Here is a 16,522-nt window from a genome sequence, read left to right on the forward strand (position 1 = left end):
TTTATATCTTACAGCTTCCCTCTCTTGGTATGTGAATCTCGAGTCAGCTGAATTTTTGCTGTTCCAGTAACATATCTGATGCTTTTCCCACCTCTAATCTTCCAGTCTGACTTTTCTTACATGCTAGCGTGCCTTGACTGGGATCTGATTGGAGAACTACAGCTGGTTCAGAGAGACGTGATGTTACCCCAAGATTGTACCTAAGCAGGTAGTGTAAAAAGTTTTAGTTGTCACTTAAAGTCTAAATCCTCATATTTATAAATAAGGTAAGCAGTGTCCACAAGAGCTATTATTTGCTTTCTTCATTCCACATTGAGTAGAGCCAGAACTTCTGGCTAGGCATCACAATAGAAAATACAGTGCCTGCCATGAAGGGGAGGATGGGGAGGCACTGGAGGATTGGCCGATGGACATGTTGCCTTCTGTGTGCCGCTGCTGGAGTGAGTGCTGGCCACGAGGGACAGAAACTGGGAGCGCTTCTGAGAGAAGGTGGCATTTCTGCCTGAGTCTTGAAGGATGAATGACTTCAGCAGGCAGAAAAGAGGCAGCATGTCAGGCAGAGGATATAGCATGGATGTCAACACTGAAGGTCAAGGACGTGGGATTTTTGAGGGATAGTGAGAAGTATGGAGGTGGCTGTGGCTTGCATTGTATGTATGTCTGTATTTTATCTTCTGTCGTAGTTTGGTCTGCTCTAATAAATTACTGTAGACTGGGTGGCTTATATCAACAGACATTTATTTCTCACAGTTCAGGAGGCTGGGAAGTTCAAGATCAAGGTGCCAGTCGATTAGATTCCTGGTGAGAGCCCTTTTCCTGGTTGGCACATGCTGTCATCTTGTGTCCTCACATGGTGGTGAGAGAGAGCTAGAGCTAGCTGTCTTCTTACAAGGATGCTAATCCCATCCTGGGGCAGCCTCCTCCTGGCCTCATCTGAACCTAATCACCACCCACAGGTCCCACCTCCTACAACCATCACTTGGGGTGAGGGGTTCAGCTTACAAATTTTGGGGAGCCACAGACACTCAGTCCGTAACACTTTCTAATACTTGCGGTTCTAGGGGGAAGAATAAATATTGAGAGGGAGAACTGTTTTTTCTACCAATTATTTAGTGACCAAATACAGAGAGTATTGAGAAGGCCAGGGGCCCCATCAACCACACTCTAATACAAAGACAAGATGTCCATCCCACTGAGATAAGGGAGTAGATTTCTTGGATTTCAAAAAACCAGAAAATTCATTTTTTCATATAATAATAAAGAAGCCTTTATATTCTGTTTCCAAAAATAGACTTAATAGGATTTACAGTTGCTCAAATTTTGGTAAGTTTTAGAAGAAAAAGGCAGATTTCTGTTGTTAAAAATAAACTTTGGGACACCTGGGTGGTTCAGTCAGTTTAAGTATGTGCCTTCAACTCAGGTCGTGAGTCCTAGGATAGAGCCGTGCATCAGGCTCCCTGCTCCGTGAGGAGTCTGCTTCTCTCTCCCTCTCCCTGCTGTTCCCCCTGCTTGTGCTCTTTTTCTCTCTCTGTCAAATAAATAAAATCTTAAAAAAAATTAAACTTTTAAAAACTTCAGGAAGATAAAGGCTTGCCAAAAATAGAGTATCAACCTGAGAGGAAAAATAGAAAATGAATCCTAAGGTGAGATGAACAGAGGACTGTCTTGGTGCAAATATGTTGTATATGCTAGACACAGAGTATTTTTTAATGCCTAAAATATTTTAGGTTTTATATTTGCTTCCAGTCGAGGGAGAGCATATTTTTTATCGGGTCGACTTGTAGAGATAGAATACTGCCTTCTTGGTTGTGTGGTGATAGACCATTGCCTACGTAGGAAGAGGGGTTGCCTTTATTTTTACCTCGTTCAGAGTAGGTGAGCCATTCACTCAACAGTGGCAGAAACTTCCAGTGCTATCTCTTGAGCAGAGGCCATGGTTAACATAGAAAGGGTCTGCTGATAGACTTGTGTCAAAGAAAATAAATTTGATGACTTAGAAATTTGGCTCACAGGTACCCGAGAGCAGGTCAGGTCACTCTGCAGTGTGTGCCCTGAGGGGGCCACTCTGTGGCTCCTGCGTGTTTGCACACAGGTTAATTGCAGACCTGGCAGGGGCATGGCCTAAACCAGGAAGGGGCCCCAACACCTGGGACCTTTCCCTCCAGAGCTGCTGCTTCTCTTCACAGGATATGTCACGAAAACACCATCTTTCCAGAAAAGGAGAGGAAAGGGAAAGAAAGAAAAAAAGGAGGGAGGGTGGGAGGACAGACAAATTTTTGTGACACTAAGCCAGACATTAGATAAGGTAATAATGGAAACGCAGCTTTATTTCTATACGAAGTCATACTTAGAAAGCTGATCGCTAAAGCAGGAAGCTTGGCTTTTAGGACTCTGTTGTAATCCTGGGTGGAAAAAAGTATCACCCAGATGGCCTTTGGAGGAGATTACTGACTGGTAATCCTTCCTTGTCCTAGAAGATTAAGTCTGCCCTGGTGTAGTTGTGGTCAGCTGACCGGTTTAGAAAAAAAAAAAAATTGTGGTTTCTTGTAATTGTGCCAGTGCCTGACGTTGGCTTGAACTGTTTGTACATCTGGGAGATACTGCGGAACCCGGCCCTCCTCTGTTGACCAAAGCAAGCTCCGCGCCCCTGTGCCTGTTGTTCATTGTTGACCAGAGTTAACAGCAGGTGGTGAACAGAGAACTAGGGTTGCTCCAGAGAAGTCATTTATCGAACAGGCCAGCTTGTCCTAGGGGTGTGAAGGCTCTGAGAAAGAAATGTCACACCTGGGCCAGGCAGCCAGGGACTTCAAACCCCGGGGTTGACTCCTTCAGCACAGTTGCATGGTATTATGCCCAGAGCGGCGCTCAACCGGAGAGTATCAGGTGGTTATAAAACCACGCGTTCTTGATTTGTCCGGAGTGGACTGTAGGGAGATGGAGTTTTATGAAGATTACCAGTCCCCGTTTGATTTTGACACAGGAGTGAACAAAAACTATCTTTACTTGTCTCCTAGTGGAAATTTGTCTCCATCTGGATCACCTACTCTTCAGAAGTTTGGTAACTATTGATTTTCTTTTCTTTCTTTTTTTTTTTTTTAAAGATTTTATTTATTTATTCATGATAGACATAGAGAGAGGGGGAGAGACACAGGCAGAGGGAGAAGCAGGCTCCATGCCGGGAGCCCAACGCGGGACTCGATCCCAGGACTCCAGGATCATGCCCCGGGCCAAAGGCAGGCGCCAAACCACTGAGCCACCCAGGGATCCCCACTATTGATTTTCTAAAGTTAGATTTGCTGTAATAAAACTTGGACACAACTCGGGGTTTGCTTGGCTTTAAAATTATGTAGTGTAAAGAGGTATTGTGTTGTTGTGTTGAAACTAGTGAACAAAGCTGTTGAAGAATCCAAGCAGAGAGAGAGAAGTCACTAAATATTTAGAATATGTTTTTTATATACAAAATAGGAACTTTGATTTTTTTTTTAAGACTTTATTCATTTAACAGAGAGAGAGAGAGAGCACAAGCAGGGGGAGCTGTGGGTAGAGGGAGAGGGAGAAGCAGGCTCCCCACCAAGTAGGGAGCCCGATGTGGGGCTCCATCTCAGGATCCTGGGATCATGACCCGAGCCAAAGGCAGACGCTTAACCAGGTCGACTTGCAGAGCCACCCAAGCCCCAGGAACTTAGATTTTAAAAGTGGTACTATTTATATGAACGCTAGAGTTCCTCTGATCACTTTGAGTTCATTGAGCTGATAAATAACAAAAAAAGGGAGAATCTGAAGGTCTTTGCTTGTGGCCATCTACATGTAATTTTTTAAGAGCCACCCCTGATTTTGTCTTTGTTCAAATGAGGCTGAAATATCTGAAGCCTTGACTTCATTTAAGGCCCTGCTTGTGGACATCCAGGATTTTGTTTTGGAATACAGAGACTAACATGCAGAAATACACAGGCAAGAGACTTTTTTTTTAAAAAAAAAAAAAAAGAAGAATTCAGCGTTGCTGTCCCTTGGGCAGCAGTCATTCCTTCTCAGATGGCAGCACGATGCCAGGTACCAGCAGGGAGAGGCTTAGGTTATGGGCACGAGGCAGCACGGGTCTGGAAGCAGCCCTTGCACATCAGGCCATTTTAGCTCATTTTACAGCTAAGGCTTGGAGACCCCTAGATGACTTCCTCTGTAACTTGCCAGAGAAGTAAGCAGATTTTCCTCAAAGTTAATTTTTTCCTTGTTAATGATTGGTCACATTTTGCTTTTTTTAAGTTTACAAAGTGGGTACTTAGGTGTGAGTATTTTTGGTTGTATACTTGCTGAGAGCAGAGAGCTTACTGAAGCAACGTTACTCCAACCCGTTGGTTGCAGCCACAGCCAGCTTTGAGGTGTAGTTGGGATTTCCAGGCAGGGAACAACGGTTGACAATAACAGGTTAGAACTGGTTTCTAGAAATGGAGACTGGGAGGCTGCCGTTAGATGTCTGCCTGGGGTGTCAGGCTGCTTCCCTTCCCCCATCTCCGGGGCCCACCTTGGGCCTCTATTAATATAGGGGATCTCCCCTATGCCTGGCCCCTAACAGGATGGCACCATCCATCGTAACTTCTAAATCCTCCATATAGGAAATGCTTCAAAAACAACACACGGTAGGGAGTTGAAGCTCGATGGCAGAGTAAAGCCCGACAAAGGTCGGGGAAGTAGCAGCTGAAGTTATGTGACTTCACGCAGATCTTGGTGATCAGTGTGTGTGGGAGTGTGAGATTTGTGGGAGGATTTACCTGGCTTTAGTTCTCTCTTCACCTCCTTTCACTTTTCCCAGTTGCAATAATTGCTGCCTTTGGATGTTTTCTATTAAAAATAAAGCAGTGGGGAAGTTTGAATATGTCTCGAGGCAAATTTTGAACAATTATCTTTCCAAATCCTAGCAGCAATGTGTAGGAGTCTGGGCTCATGATATTTAAAAACAAATTTATTGGGAAAAAAAAAAAAAAGAGAGACAAGTGAACAATAAAAACTAAAAACAAACTCATGTACCCACTAGAGTTCCAGTTCAGTAGTTTGCCTTCATTGGAAAAAAGGAGGGGGAGAGAGCGTTAAAACAAACAGAAACCACCCTAAGCAGTCATTTAGTAAGAACATGGTGATTCTGAAATATCCAAATAAAAGGATCTAGAACAGTCATCAGTAGTCCCTGTGCCTGGGACCCCTCAGGGCATAAGAAGCCTGCAAGTCTGTTTGAACATCAAGCATGGGGCATAGATGGAAGGAATGCTGTGTCTTGGGTGCACTTGTACTCCGTGTATTTCTCAGTAGGAGCTCTCAGGACAGATACATTCTAATTACATTTAAAAGTTCATGTGGCTTTTGGTCACTGGGCATTTTCTTTTTCTTTTAAAGATTTATTTATTTATTTGAGAGCGAGAGTGCACATGTGAGCGTTGGGGGTGGGGGGGTGCACAGAGGGAGAGGAAAATTCTAAGCAGACTCCATGCTAAGTGCAGAGCTCAACACAGGCTCAGTCTCATGACCCTGAGATCATGACCTGAGCCGAAATCAAGAGGCGGCTGCCTAACCCACTGAGCCATCCAGGCAGCCCCACTGTGCATTTCCTTAATCAGCAGACAAGTAGTGTACAAAAGGGACTGGTGTTAAAAGGAATCCTACTCAGAAAGATTGGGAGCACTGATCTGAAAAACATACTCTTTGATATTTATCCAGGCCATCGTGGGGCAAATGGGCGAGTAATGGGATTGAATCTATGGGCAGAATGTCCCTAAGAAGCAGTCTAAGTGAAGGATAGGATGAAGGCCTGTGGCTAGGACAAAGAGAGGTCTTCTATTAGGGTTTTTTTAAGTGCTTTGGTATAACCAACCCACATTCAGAATACCTTATATGTCTTGACCCACAACCCTCATCAATACAAATAACAATCATTGAGGCAGGATTCTGTGAAAACAGAACGTATCTTTACTATTCATGGTGTATTCTGATATATCATTCCATTTGTTCTTTTTAAAATGCTCGTTTGGTACTGCTAAATGGATTTTCACAGTCCATGGTTTGAAAAACTGACTTCTAATTTTCAGAATCTGGAATGTAAGTTCCATTAGGGATGTGAGTCTTTTTTGATCACTGTTCTTCCCTACGACCTGAGGCCAAGAGAGGTGTTGTAAAGCCCCAAATCACAAAGCTCAGCCCCCATTGGGTCTCACACTCATCCCTCTGCCGCCAAGCTAGTGTTTTTTTACTTCTTGATCTCATTCTTTTGGCATCTTTGGTGATGGATATTATAGAACAGGTTAATCATTCCAGGTGTAAGCTCTCGTCCATCAAGGACTTTACCATGGGGGGTAGCGTGTTGATTGCTTATGCCCTACTTTGACATGGACTCCATTGGTTTTTGCACTTGATGGTCAGCACAGCCGTCTCTCTCTCTCGCTAGTGTCCTGTGCTGCATTTTCTCATCCCTTCAGTGAACACCTACAAAGATAATTTCCCAAGTCCTTTTTATGTAGAACCACTCTTCCTCTTAATTTTTTTTTTTTTTTTAATTACAGAAAGACGCAGCCCCGTTGTATGAAACACCTTTGGTTATTTCTAGTGACTTCAGGAAATAGGAGTAGAAGCCATTTAAACATCTGACATTTTAGTTTTATGCTGTCATATTTGAAACTCTAAAACCAAACTAGAATTCCTTAGCTCAGAGTCCTTCTTTTCCTATCTGTCTTATTACCTTTTTGGTTTCTACTCTGTGTCATTCTCACTTCTTTTTAGGGAAGTCATTATTACTTCTTGAAAGTTACGTGTAATTACTTGTGAAGGTCTTCAAGAGCAGATAACGTGGTTTACAAAGTAAAAATCAGAGCAGAATTGAAGTTATGAAGAACTTATTCCTACAGAGGAAATTTAAGAATGGAAATGACACCCTCCCTGGGGACCCCTACATTGCTCCATGGCTGACCTTTGATCTGTCTTTTGTTGAGTTGTCCTAGTTACTCATTTTACACTTGATTGGGGTTGGGAGAACAGATGGTTCTGAAGTAATCACCTGAAGATCCCTCCCCCTCTTTTTTTTAAGATGAAAGAGACTTAAGGGTCAGTTTAGGAATTTCTGGAGGAGGTGAGTAAAGCATTTGAAAATACTGATGTGTTCTACCTTAGTGATCTTTCCTTCCTCCTCCACTCTTTCTGTGAGGTTTTGGGAGGGTGACCTTTTTGGGTTGCAAGTTGACCTCTGACCAGGGCTCTGCTTTCAGAGCCCTCTCTGCCCATCTGGGTCCCAGCTCTCTTTTCCCTTCTGGCCTGAGAGCTGCCTGCCTCCCCTCCTCAACCCACTTCCAGTCCTCTTCAGTGGCCCTGATACTGCCCAGTTCATCTCTTGGGTTCTGGTTCTTTTTTTTTTTTTTTTGGTTCTGGTTCTTTCCCCAGATGGAGTGGGTCAAGGTTCCTCAGCTTTTTGTTCCTTGCTGCCCCAATGACAATTAGTAGACTCATTTTTCTCTCCTACTCTTGTACTGTATCACCACCGGCAAATATGGAAAGATTATATCCTTAAGAAATACAGCGTTTTCATGGCCTGTGCTTCTGAATTGCTTTCTTCTGAAGATAATCTGTGTCAAATAGCAGGTACTCCCCCCCCCCCCGCCTGCAGGCCTTCTGGCCATGCCTAGAGCCAATTTTGAGATGATTCTGGTTGTCACAACAGCACTTATCTTGGGGGACGTCAAGTGGGTGAATGCCTGCATGCCACATGGGGTGATGCACAGGACAGCCCCAACCACAGTGCTGCTGCTTGAAATGCCCCCTTGTGCTATGCTTGAGAAGCCCTGTGTTAAATAGATCTTTTGTGTTTAGGGGTTCTTTCTTTCTTTCTTTCTTTTTTAAAGATTTTATTTATTCATGAGAGACACACAGAGGCGGAGACTCAGGCAGAGGGAGAAGCAGGTTCCCTGTGGGGAGCCCGATGCAGAACTCGATCCCAGGACCCCAGCCAGGATCACACCCTGAGCCGAAGGCAGACATTCAACCGCTGAGCCACCCAGGTGCCCCTGTGTTTAGGGTTTCTTACGAGAGAGAAGGGTCTTGCTTGTTTAGGATCTGACTTTGTTGTGAGGACTTCCAAATATTCCTCCTGCCTCTGCTGGGATTTTATTACATTTGGAACAGAGAAGACCCAGAGAGCGGAGTCTTCTCTGCACAGACTTCTAACAGGGAAAATATCTTTGTCTTGTGATCTTTTTGGATAGTACCACTAAAGACATTTTGAACTGTGCGTTGTATCTCTTTGTGTGTCCCTAGGTTTTTTTTTTTTTTTTTTAAAGGCATATATTTATTTATTCTTGCTTGTGCTTATGTAAAACAACCCTTAGAAACTAAAATTTCTTATTCCTACCTTGGTCCTAAAGCCTTTGTAGCCTCTTTAAAGGCTGTGTAAAGAAGGTATATACGTCCATATAAATAAATACCTCCAGATTTATTTATTTATTTATTTATTTATTTATTTATTTATTTGGGAGAGAGAGCAGAATGAGAGAGGGGGCAGAGGGAGAGGGAGAAGCAGACTCCCCACTGAGTGGGGAGCCCCATGTGGTGCTCAATCCCAGGACCCTGAGATCATGACCTTAGCCAAAGGCAGATGCTTAACCTACTGAGCCACCTAGGTGCCCCTATTTATTTATTTTTTTGAAGATTTTATTTATTTATTTATGAGAGACAGTGAGAGGCCGAGAAAGAGGAAGAAGCAGGCTCCCCATGGAGCAGGGTATCCCATGTGGGACTCGATCCTAGGACCCTGGGATCGCAACTTGAGTTGAAGGCAGATGCTTAGCCAACTGAGCTGGATATCCAGGTATCCCGTGTATACAGTTTTATTTCGTAGAGAAGCTTCTAGGGCTCTTGTGTAGTCCTCATGTTAACTAAGTAAGCAAATATCTCAGCTTACTTCCTCTGCATCTTCTTCTCTTCTAAGTGTGTATCTTGGGAGCAGCTGACATCATATTTTTCCCTCTGTAATATCACTTGTGCTCCCTTCCCCCCCCCCCCATAAAGGTATGGTGCGTTTGGCTGTGAACACACTTTGCCTGTAATAGTGAAGGTATATGACCTCCAGATGTAACAATCTTGGTATAGATTATGTGTGAGACAGAAGTTGTATTTCTTTAGAGAATGACATTTCATGTGTTTTATTTTATTTAAAAAATTAAAAAAAATATGTCTGCTTTAAATGGAAAGCCTTGTGTAGGTGAAGCAGTGAAATAAGAATGAGGTATAAAATAAAAATCTTGGGACGCCTGGGTGGCTCAGCAGTTTGGCACCTTGCCTTCGGCCCAGGGAGCAATCCTGGGGCCCCGGGATCGAGTCCCACGTCGGGCTCCCTGCATGGAGCCTGCTTCTCTCAGCCTGTGTCTCTGCCTCTCTCTCTCTGTGTCTCTCATGAATAAATAAATACAAATCTTTTTAAAAAAAATAAAAATCTCAAGATACAATGACAGCGTAGGGACACCGAGTTCTTATCTCTAACTCAACTGTGTACCTTCGTGTAATTTATTTATTTGGAGCATGCTAATGAGTGTCTGTGTACCAGATACAATGCTGGGCTGAAGATGCAGGACTGGAGCACAGTGCTGAGGTCAAATGTTGCCCAGCCCATCAGGCTGTGTCCTAAGTGCAGTAGACATTATAGCATGTTGTACCCAGAGCGGAACCTGGACACAGGATCCAGGGAAAGCTTACAAGAACAGGAGACACTTAAAACTGATTTATTGAAGTGAATATGACTTGGAAATAAGGAGGGGGTTTCCAGAAGTGAAAATAAGATGTGCAAACATGTTTTTTTAAAAAAAAAAAAAAAAGAACATGATTTGGGAAAGAGACAGTGGAAGTTGTGTGTGTGTGTGTGTTTTGAGACAGTGGAAGTTGTTGTACAACATTGTGAATGTTGTTTGTGCCACTGAATTGTATGCTTAAAAATGGATTAGGATGGCAACTTTTATTTTCCATATTTTACCATAAAAATGGGCAAAAAACGTAGGGGAGGCAGTTTTACTTTTTGAGTTGATATGTTGCTTTAAAAAAAAAAAAAAAAAAAGCATGTCTTCATAGGGACTGCAGGTTGGGAAAGGTAGTGAGTGTGTTGGGTGGGTATTGTCAGATTGTCAAGATTGTCCAGAGCAAGATTGCCCTAGATTGTCCAGAGAAATAAGAGGTGGGAAGCCCTGGAGGGATTTAAGACAAGGGAGTGCCATGGTCAGAGTCCTACATTAGAAGCTTACTCTGATGGCAGGGTGGTGAATGGATTGGAGGGAAGGACACCATCAGGGAGCTTTAGGGGCAAGAATCTGAGCAAGGCATCGTGAGAGCCTGAATCAAGGCAAGAGTGGTAGGTTTGGAGGGGAGGCATGAAGGAGATGCCTGGGGGAGTGAGATGAAGCCATATCTCAGATGTAAGACAAATCTGGGGCGATTGGATGGGGAGATAGATAACACAGGAACGGAGATTCCAGACCAAGGTTCAGTGCTGATGCCTTGGAGACATCAAATGACATCGCGATTGACAACTGTCATGTTGAGGATGCAGAGGAGAGGCAGATGCCAGGTGATGGGGTTGAAGAGAGATGGGGAATGAGGGGACCTGTGAGCCATGCTTCATGGGTGAGGAGATAGGAAGTAACTGGGAAGACTTGTAGCACATGGAGAAGTGGGGCAGTAGTACATCCCTACTGAACATCTAACATGTGCCCGCTCTCCATGTTCATAATCCTTTAAAGTGTTCTTAGAAAACTCTGGAGAGGCAGGTGGTATTTTGTGTTGTTTTTTAAATATGCAAGGGGTTTTTTGAGGGCTCAGCTTCCTAGGGCTGCCATAATAAAGTGCCCCAAATAGAGTGACTTAAGAGAAATGTGTTCTATCTCTGTTCTGGAGGCTAGAAATCCAAAATGAAGGTGTCAGTGGGGCCATGCTCCCTCTGTAGGGAAATTCTTCCTTGCCTCATTCTAGCTTCTGGCAGTTGCTGGCAGTCCTGGCATTCTGTGGCTTGCAGCTATATCCCTCCAGTCTGCCTCTATTATCATGTGGAGTTGTCCCTGGGCCTCTATGGGCTCATATATTTCCATGTTGTTTGCTCTGGGTTTCTGTGTCTAGATTTCCTTCTTCTTATAAGGACACATTGGGTTATGGCCCACCCTGATATACTGTGATTTCATCTTGACTATATTTGCAAAAACCCGTTTCCAAACAAAAACACATTTGTGGGTCCTGGGTGTTAGGAAATGAAATGTGTCTTTTTGGGGGACACAAGTCAACCTACAGAACCATCTAATTTCAAAGTTCCTGCTTTATCTACTCTTTAAAAAAAAATCTCTGCCCCATTTCCTCATCTTACTTAATAAAATGTTTAAATAAAATGATGCAAAATTTCTCAGATCTGAAATTATTAAAAAAATGGCTAAGGAGTTTTTAAATGATAGTTGTAGAAGGTCTTGAGGAGAAGCAGTTGGTCTTAATTGAGTCAAAGGTCAAAGGTGAACCAAAGGGAAATGTTTGGGTGGGTGCTCCAATATGGGGTGGCATGGGCTGCCTCCATAGCACTTGAGCAGAAAGATACTCACCAAACTCTTAATCATGGTTTAATTTTAATTGTAGGTTCAAAATTTGTATTTAAAAAAAATACCTGGTTGACATTTTTGGCAGTATTTGTCAAATAGATGGGTATGCATGGGAACGTAAAGAGAACTTGATTTGAATAAATCTTTAACCAGTCAGTTCAAATAAAGCATTAACATTTGCTCTGTTCTTGGCACTGTGAGCACTGAAATGAAAAGATACGGCTGTGACATCAGGACTTTATAGTGTGCACCTAGAGACATGTTCAAGGCTGAACTCTTTTTCCATTGATCTTTGCTCTTCCCTGTCATGCTTGTTCATCACACACATTTCCACTAAAGCCAGACACCTAAGCACTTCGTTTTCCTCAAGTTGCTAACAAGTTCTCAGGAGTGTGGAGTATCATACTTCATTTCTTCCAAGACACCATGGATGTTAGGATGTACCACTATAGGATTTGTTGAGGAAGGGGGAAAATTGCTGCAAGTTAAAAGACTAAAGACACTGCTTTAAAATTGTTTTTAATGCAGGGCAGCTCTGGTGGCTCAGTGGCTTAGCGCCGTCTTCAGCCCGGGGTGTGATCCTGGAGACCCGGGATCGAGTCCCACGTCGGGCTCCCTGCATGGAGCCTGCTTCTCCCTCTCCCTCTGCTTGTGTCTCTGCCCCCCCCACTCTGTGTGTGTCTGTCATGAATAAATAAATAAAAAATCTTTTAAAAAAAGATTAACAAAAATAAAAAATTTTTAATGCTTATTGACATCCTTTTTGATTTACTCAGACATACATGTTGACCGTAACACTCCTGTGCTTATTTTTTAGAGTAAAACCAAGTTTACCTCCAGAAACATCTTCAAATGCATTATCTAACTTAACCAGAATTGCTTTTCACCTGGCAATAATCCATGTCTTGCTTTATTTTTCTCAGCATGTAATGTTTGTGATGCAGACTTTGCTGAAGGAGAAGTGTGTGATTTTCTAAGCCCCTGACACCCATTTTGCAAGTTTTGGAGCATGTTTACCAGTGATAAACTGCTATGCCATAAGGACCGCTTAACTGGTTGGCTGTTCAGTGCATCTCAAGTTCAGAATTTAATTGTGTCCTCGGATTGAGGGGGCATGGTCTCCTGGTCTCTGATTGAGGGAGCATGGTCCTCCTGGTCTCTGTTCCTCTTCCCTGTTGCCCACTCTTGACAGTGGGACTCTCACCTGGGTGCCCGACCATTGGCCTGCCAATGGGCTCCCAGCTCTCTCTGCTCCATAACTCCTCGGAGGGGAGGCAGGTGGGCTATCTGTTTGCACAGCTACAGGAATGAAGGAGGTGGCCAGAATAGTAATAACCAGAAGGAACAAATTATCCCCAATTTTTAGTCGCTTGGGCTGGATAATGGTACCTGTGACTTCAGCTGGGGATCCACATGTGCTCTTCCACCCTGGGGGAAGTTGGAAGTCCCTGTGTAGAAGGCTCCAGCCCTCTGCCTACTGCTTGCCCGTCGTGGCTTCTGTGACCTTTGTCCTCCCTGCTCATTGGAATTTCTCTAAGAAAAAGTGTACGTGAAAGAGCAAGAGTTTGGAGTCAGATAAACCCACATTTTAATCTCACCTGTGATTCTGGGCAAATGACTAACCGCAGAGGGTCTCACTTTCCCAGTGGAAATAAATAATCCTCCTTTCATCAGGTGTTGGTTATAAGATGTTTTTTCAAAAATGAGGTAATGTGAATCTCCCTGGTTGGTGTATTAGATCTCAACAAATATCAATCATATTTTGTCCTTCTTTGTCATCTTTTAAAAATGGTTTCTCAGGGCAGCCCTGGTGGCTCAGTGGTTTAGTGCCGCCTTCGGCCCAGGGTGTGATCCTGGAGACCTGGGATTGAGTCAGTCCCACATCGGGCTCCCTCCGTGGAGCCTGCTTCTCCCTCCGCCTGTGTCTCTGCCTCTCTCTGTCTCTGTGCCTCTCATGAATAAATAAATAAAATCTTTAAAAACAATAAAAATGGTTTCCCATCAGATTCTGAGGAGAAACATTAAAATTAATGATTGAATAAGAATTGTTTTTGGGAGTATTTATAGTTTTAAGGAATTATATGTTAAAATGCTCCCGTTTCCCAACTTGTGTTGTGAATGAGAAGTTAATTTTTTTTTCTCCCCAAAGCCAGACTCTGCCTCTACAATAAATATTGCACTCTTACTGAACATATGGGAAATTGGATAATACTTAGAAAAACTTGTAAGGCTCCAGGTTTGGAGAAATTGTACATTTGGAAATGAAGAAGATTGCTTTTGATCTGGTTGGTCAGGTTCATTTCCTTTGTACAGGGTCTTTATTATTGCTTCTAGATATCCTACAAGTTTGAGCTTCAGCTCCCTGCTCTTTTCTTCATTTGTATTATAGAAATCAGTGATTTTAAGCATATACTTTCACATCAAGCTGTTGAGGTTCAGAATTGTAACCCCACCATGGATTCAGGTGCTGCCATGGGCAAGTTGCTTAACCTCTAAGCTTGTCTTCCCCTCTGGAAATGGGGATGGGGATCCCTGCATCATAGCAGTGTTGTACACAAATGATGTAATATATTTGGACTACTTAGTTTAGATTTGAATATATACGGAATGCACTCTGAGGGGGTGGCTGTGGTTATTAATAATTATCCTAAGTCATGATTGTCATGTTTTGCCAGTGATTTTGACATCTACCTTTCTGTTCTCCCTTTGTATTCTTCATTTTCCATCCCCCCCCAGTCTGATTACCCTAAAACAAACCACACCTTAAAATTGTAATGTTGATAATTTGCTGCCACCTACAGGCTAATATGGAAAAAGCAGAACCTGTAATTCCTATGTTACTAATGATTCCTAATATAAAATCTCAAGGTCCGAGCCAACTGTGGACAACTACATGACCCCCTTTTCTGAGACATTTATTTTCTCTGCTAGCCTAACTAAATACTTGAATAGTATCAATCCCCCCTAGATTCTTTTTGGAAGTGGGCATTTGTGCCTAAAGCATTATTAGTAGTTAGATATTCCATTTTTTCCCCTTAAGCAGTTTTGCAAACTATTAAAAGACATGAAAGAGCCCTTGCTAAAAAGCAACAAAAAGCAGAGTTTTGTTAGATTTTTTTGAGTCCTGTTCTAGTTGGAGACTTGAAAAGTTAGAACAAAACCTTAAAAATGAAGAGTATTCATAATGAACTCTGTTGTAGTTCTGACTATATTGTCTTATGTGCTTCTACTATATACTCCCCTTCCACCCTCAATCTTGGACTCTCTTGTCACATAATCTGGTATAGGGGATAAATTTGCAAGTGTACATGGACCCTCCTCAGTGATTTCTGACTGTACGTACCTTATCTGTAGTTTGATTTGGCTGGAGTTGGAGTATGAGGGTTCCAATGACAGATAGCAGGGGATGGGTCCAGTAAGTCCTGCGTGCTAAGCTACGGGGTTGAGTTTTGTCTTGAAAACAACAGGGAACCAACCACTAGAGGATTGCAAACTAGAGAGTGACACGATCAGATTTCTAGCACAGAAATATGACTTGGGCAGCCTGAAGATATTTTAGAGGGGGCCTACAGAAGCAATTACTCATTGGCCTTTTTCATCTACTGATTGTACCTGTCACGTATTGTCTGTGCATTAGAAGACTCAATCATATTTTGTTTGCTGCTCCAGTTTGTGGTTTTTTTTTTTTTTAGTTGTTTTCTTTGTATTGCTTTTATTCCTTTTACAGTTCTGTAAACGCCCCTCGAGTGGGCACTGTTTTGGCATGTTATGCTCATGATTGTTGCTGTTATGATTATTAAGGGCCATTAGCAGTTTATATGCAACAGACCCCGTAAAGGGTGTCTCTGTACCTTTTCCACAGTGTGCATACACATTGTGTCATTGATTCATATACTTCTTTTAGGCTTGCCATGGCACTGGCTGCTTGTTGAACAGCGTGGTTTATTCTCTCTCCTGCCTTTCTGCCTGCCCGTGAAGTCTGTCATCTGCTGCCTGGCATCCTGATTTGGGCGTGATGCCACATTGCTGCTATGGCTGAACTAGCTCTTCTCAGAAATGGGTGTGGGGTGGTGGGGCTCTGCGTCTGCTGTAATGCCCACTGGCAGAAAGAGGCGAAGAGCAGGAAAAGGAGGAGACTTTTCCCTGGTTCCCTGCGCAAAAAAAAATCTGTTGCCAGAGGAGACTGTGAAAACCCAAACCTCTGTGATATAGGAATGTATGGGCAGAACTGTGACTAGGGTAAGGCAAGGGGGGCCAGCAGCCACCTGCCTTAGCTGTAAAAAATTTTTAAAAGATTTTCTTTATTTATTCATGAGAGACACACAGGGAGAGGCAGAGACATCGGTAGGGGGAGAAGCAGGCTCCCTGCAGGGAGCCCAATGTGGAACTCGATCCCAGGACCCTGAGATCACAACCTGAGCCAAAGGCAAGACGCTCAACCACTCAGCCACCGAGGTGCCCCTAGCTGTAAATTTAATAGGGCACCAAAATGCTCTGCAGTCGAGACCAATAATATGTTAACATAGTATTCAAAAAAATTAAGATGAAATCATGATGAACAAAATACGAAACTTTTAAATAAAGACAAGATCAGGAACGGTACTGTGCAAAGCCAATTTGGAGGCTGAGGTGGAAGGAAAAAGTCAACAATACTGGGCCTGTCTATTTAAAATTGTGATATTTTGGGGCAGACTGGTGGTTTAGCGCCGCCTTCAGCCCAGGGCGTGATCCTGGAGACCCGGGATCCAGTTGCACATCAGGCTCCCTGCATGGAGCCTGCTTCTCCCTCTGCCTGTGTCTCTGCGCCTCTCTCTCTCTCTCTCTCATGAATAAATAAATAAAATCTTTAAAAAGAAAATTGTGATATTTTGTTCGTTATAGATTCTTTGAATTAACTTTTCTAAAAATATTACATGAAAATATTATTTATA

General features: G+C 43.0%; 1 protein-coding gene across 10 annotated transcripts in view; it reads left to right on the forward strand.

Moving 5' to 3' along the window:
• The window catches only part of TPD52 (tumor protein D52), a 107,476-nt gene that overhangs the window by 61,589 nt on the left and 29,365 nt on the right, over window positions 1-16,522 (forward strand). The window contains exon 1 of one of the 10 annotated variants that reach the window (XM_072804129.1): window positions 2,650-3,058. The exons of 4 other annotated variants lie outside the window; for them this stretch is intronic. In XM_072804129.1, the coding sequence (XP_072660230.1) occupies window positions 2,842-3,058 (217 nt within the window). In that variant the 5' untranslated portion in view covers window positions 2,650-2,841. Of the gene's footprint in view, window positions 1-2,649; window positions 3,059-16,522 lie in introns of those variants that run through there. 5 more of the 10 variants (XM_072804127.1, XM_072804131.1, XM_072804126.1 and 2 more) reach the window with 5 other exon arrangements.

Source organism: Canis lupus, chromosome 28 (genome assembly GCF_048164855.1).
Source record: "Canis lupus baileyi chromosome 28, mCanLup2.hap1, whole genome shotgun sequence".
NCBI lineage: Eukaryota > Metazoa > Chordata > Mammalia > Carnivora > Canidae > Canis > Canis lupus.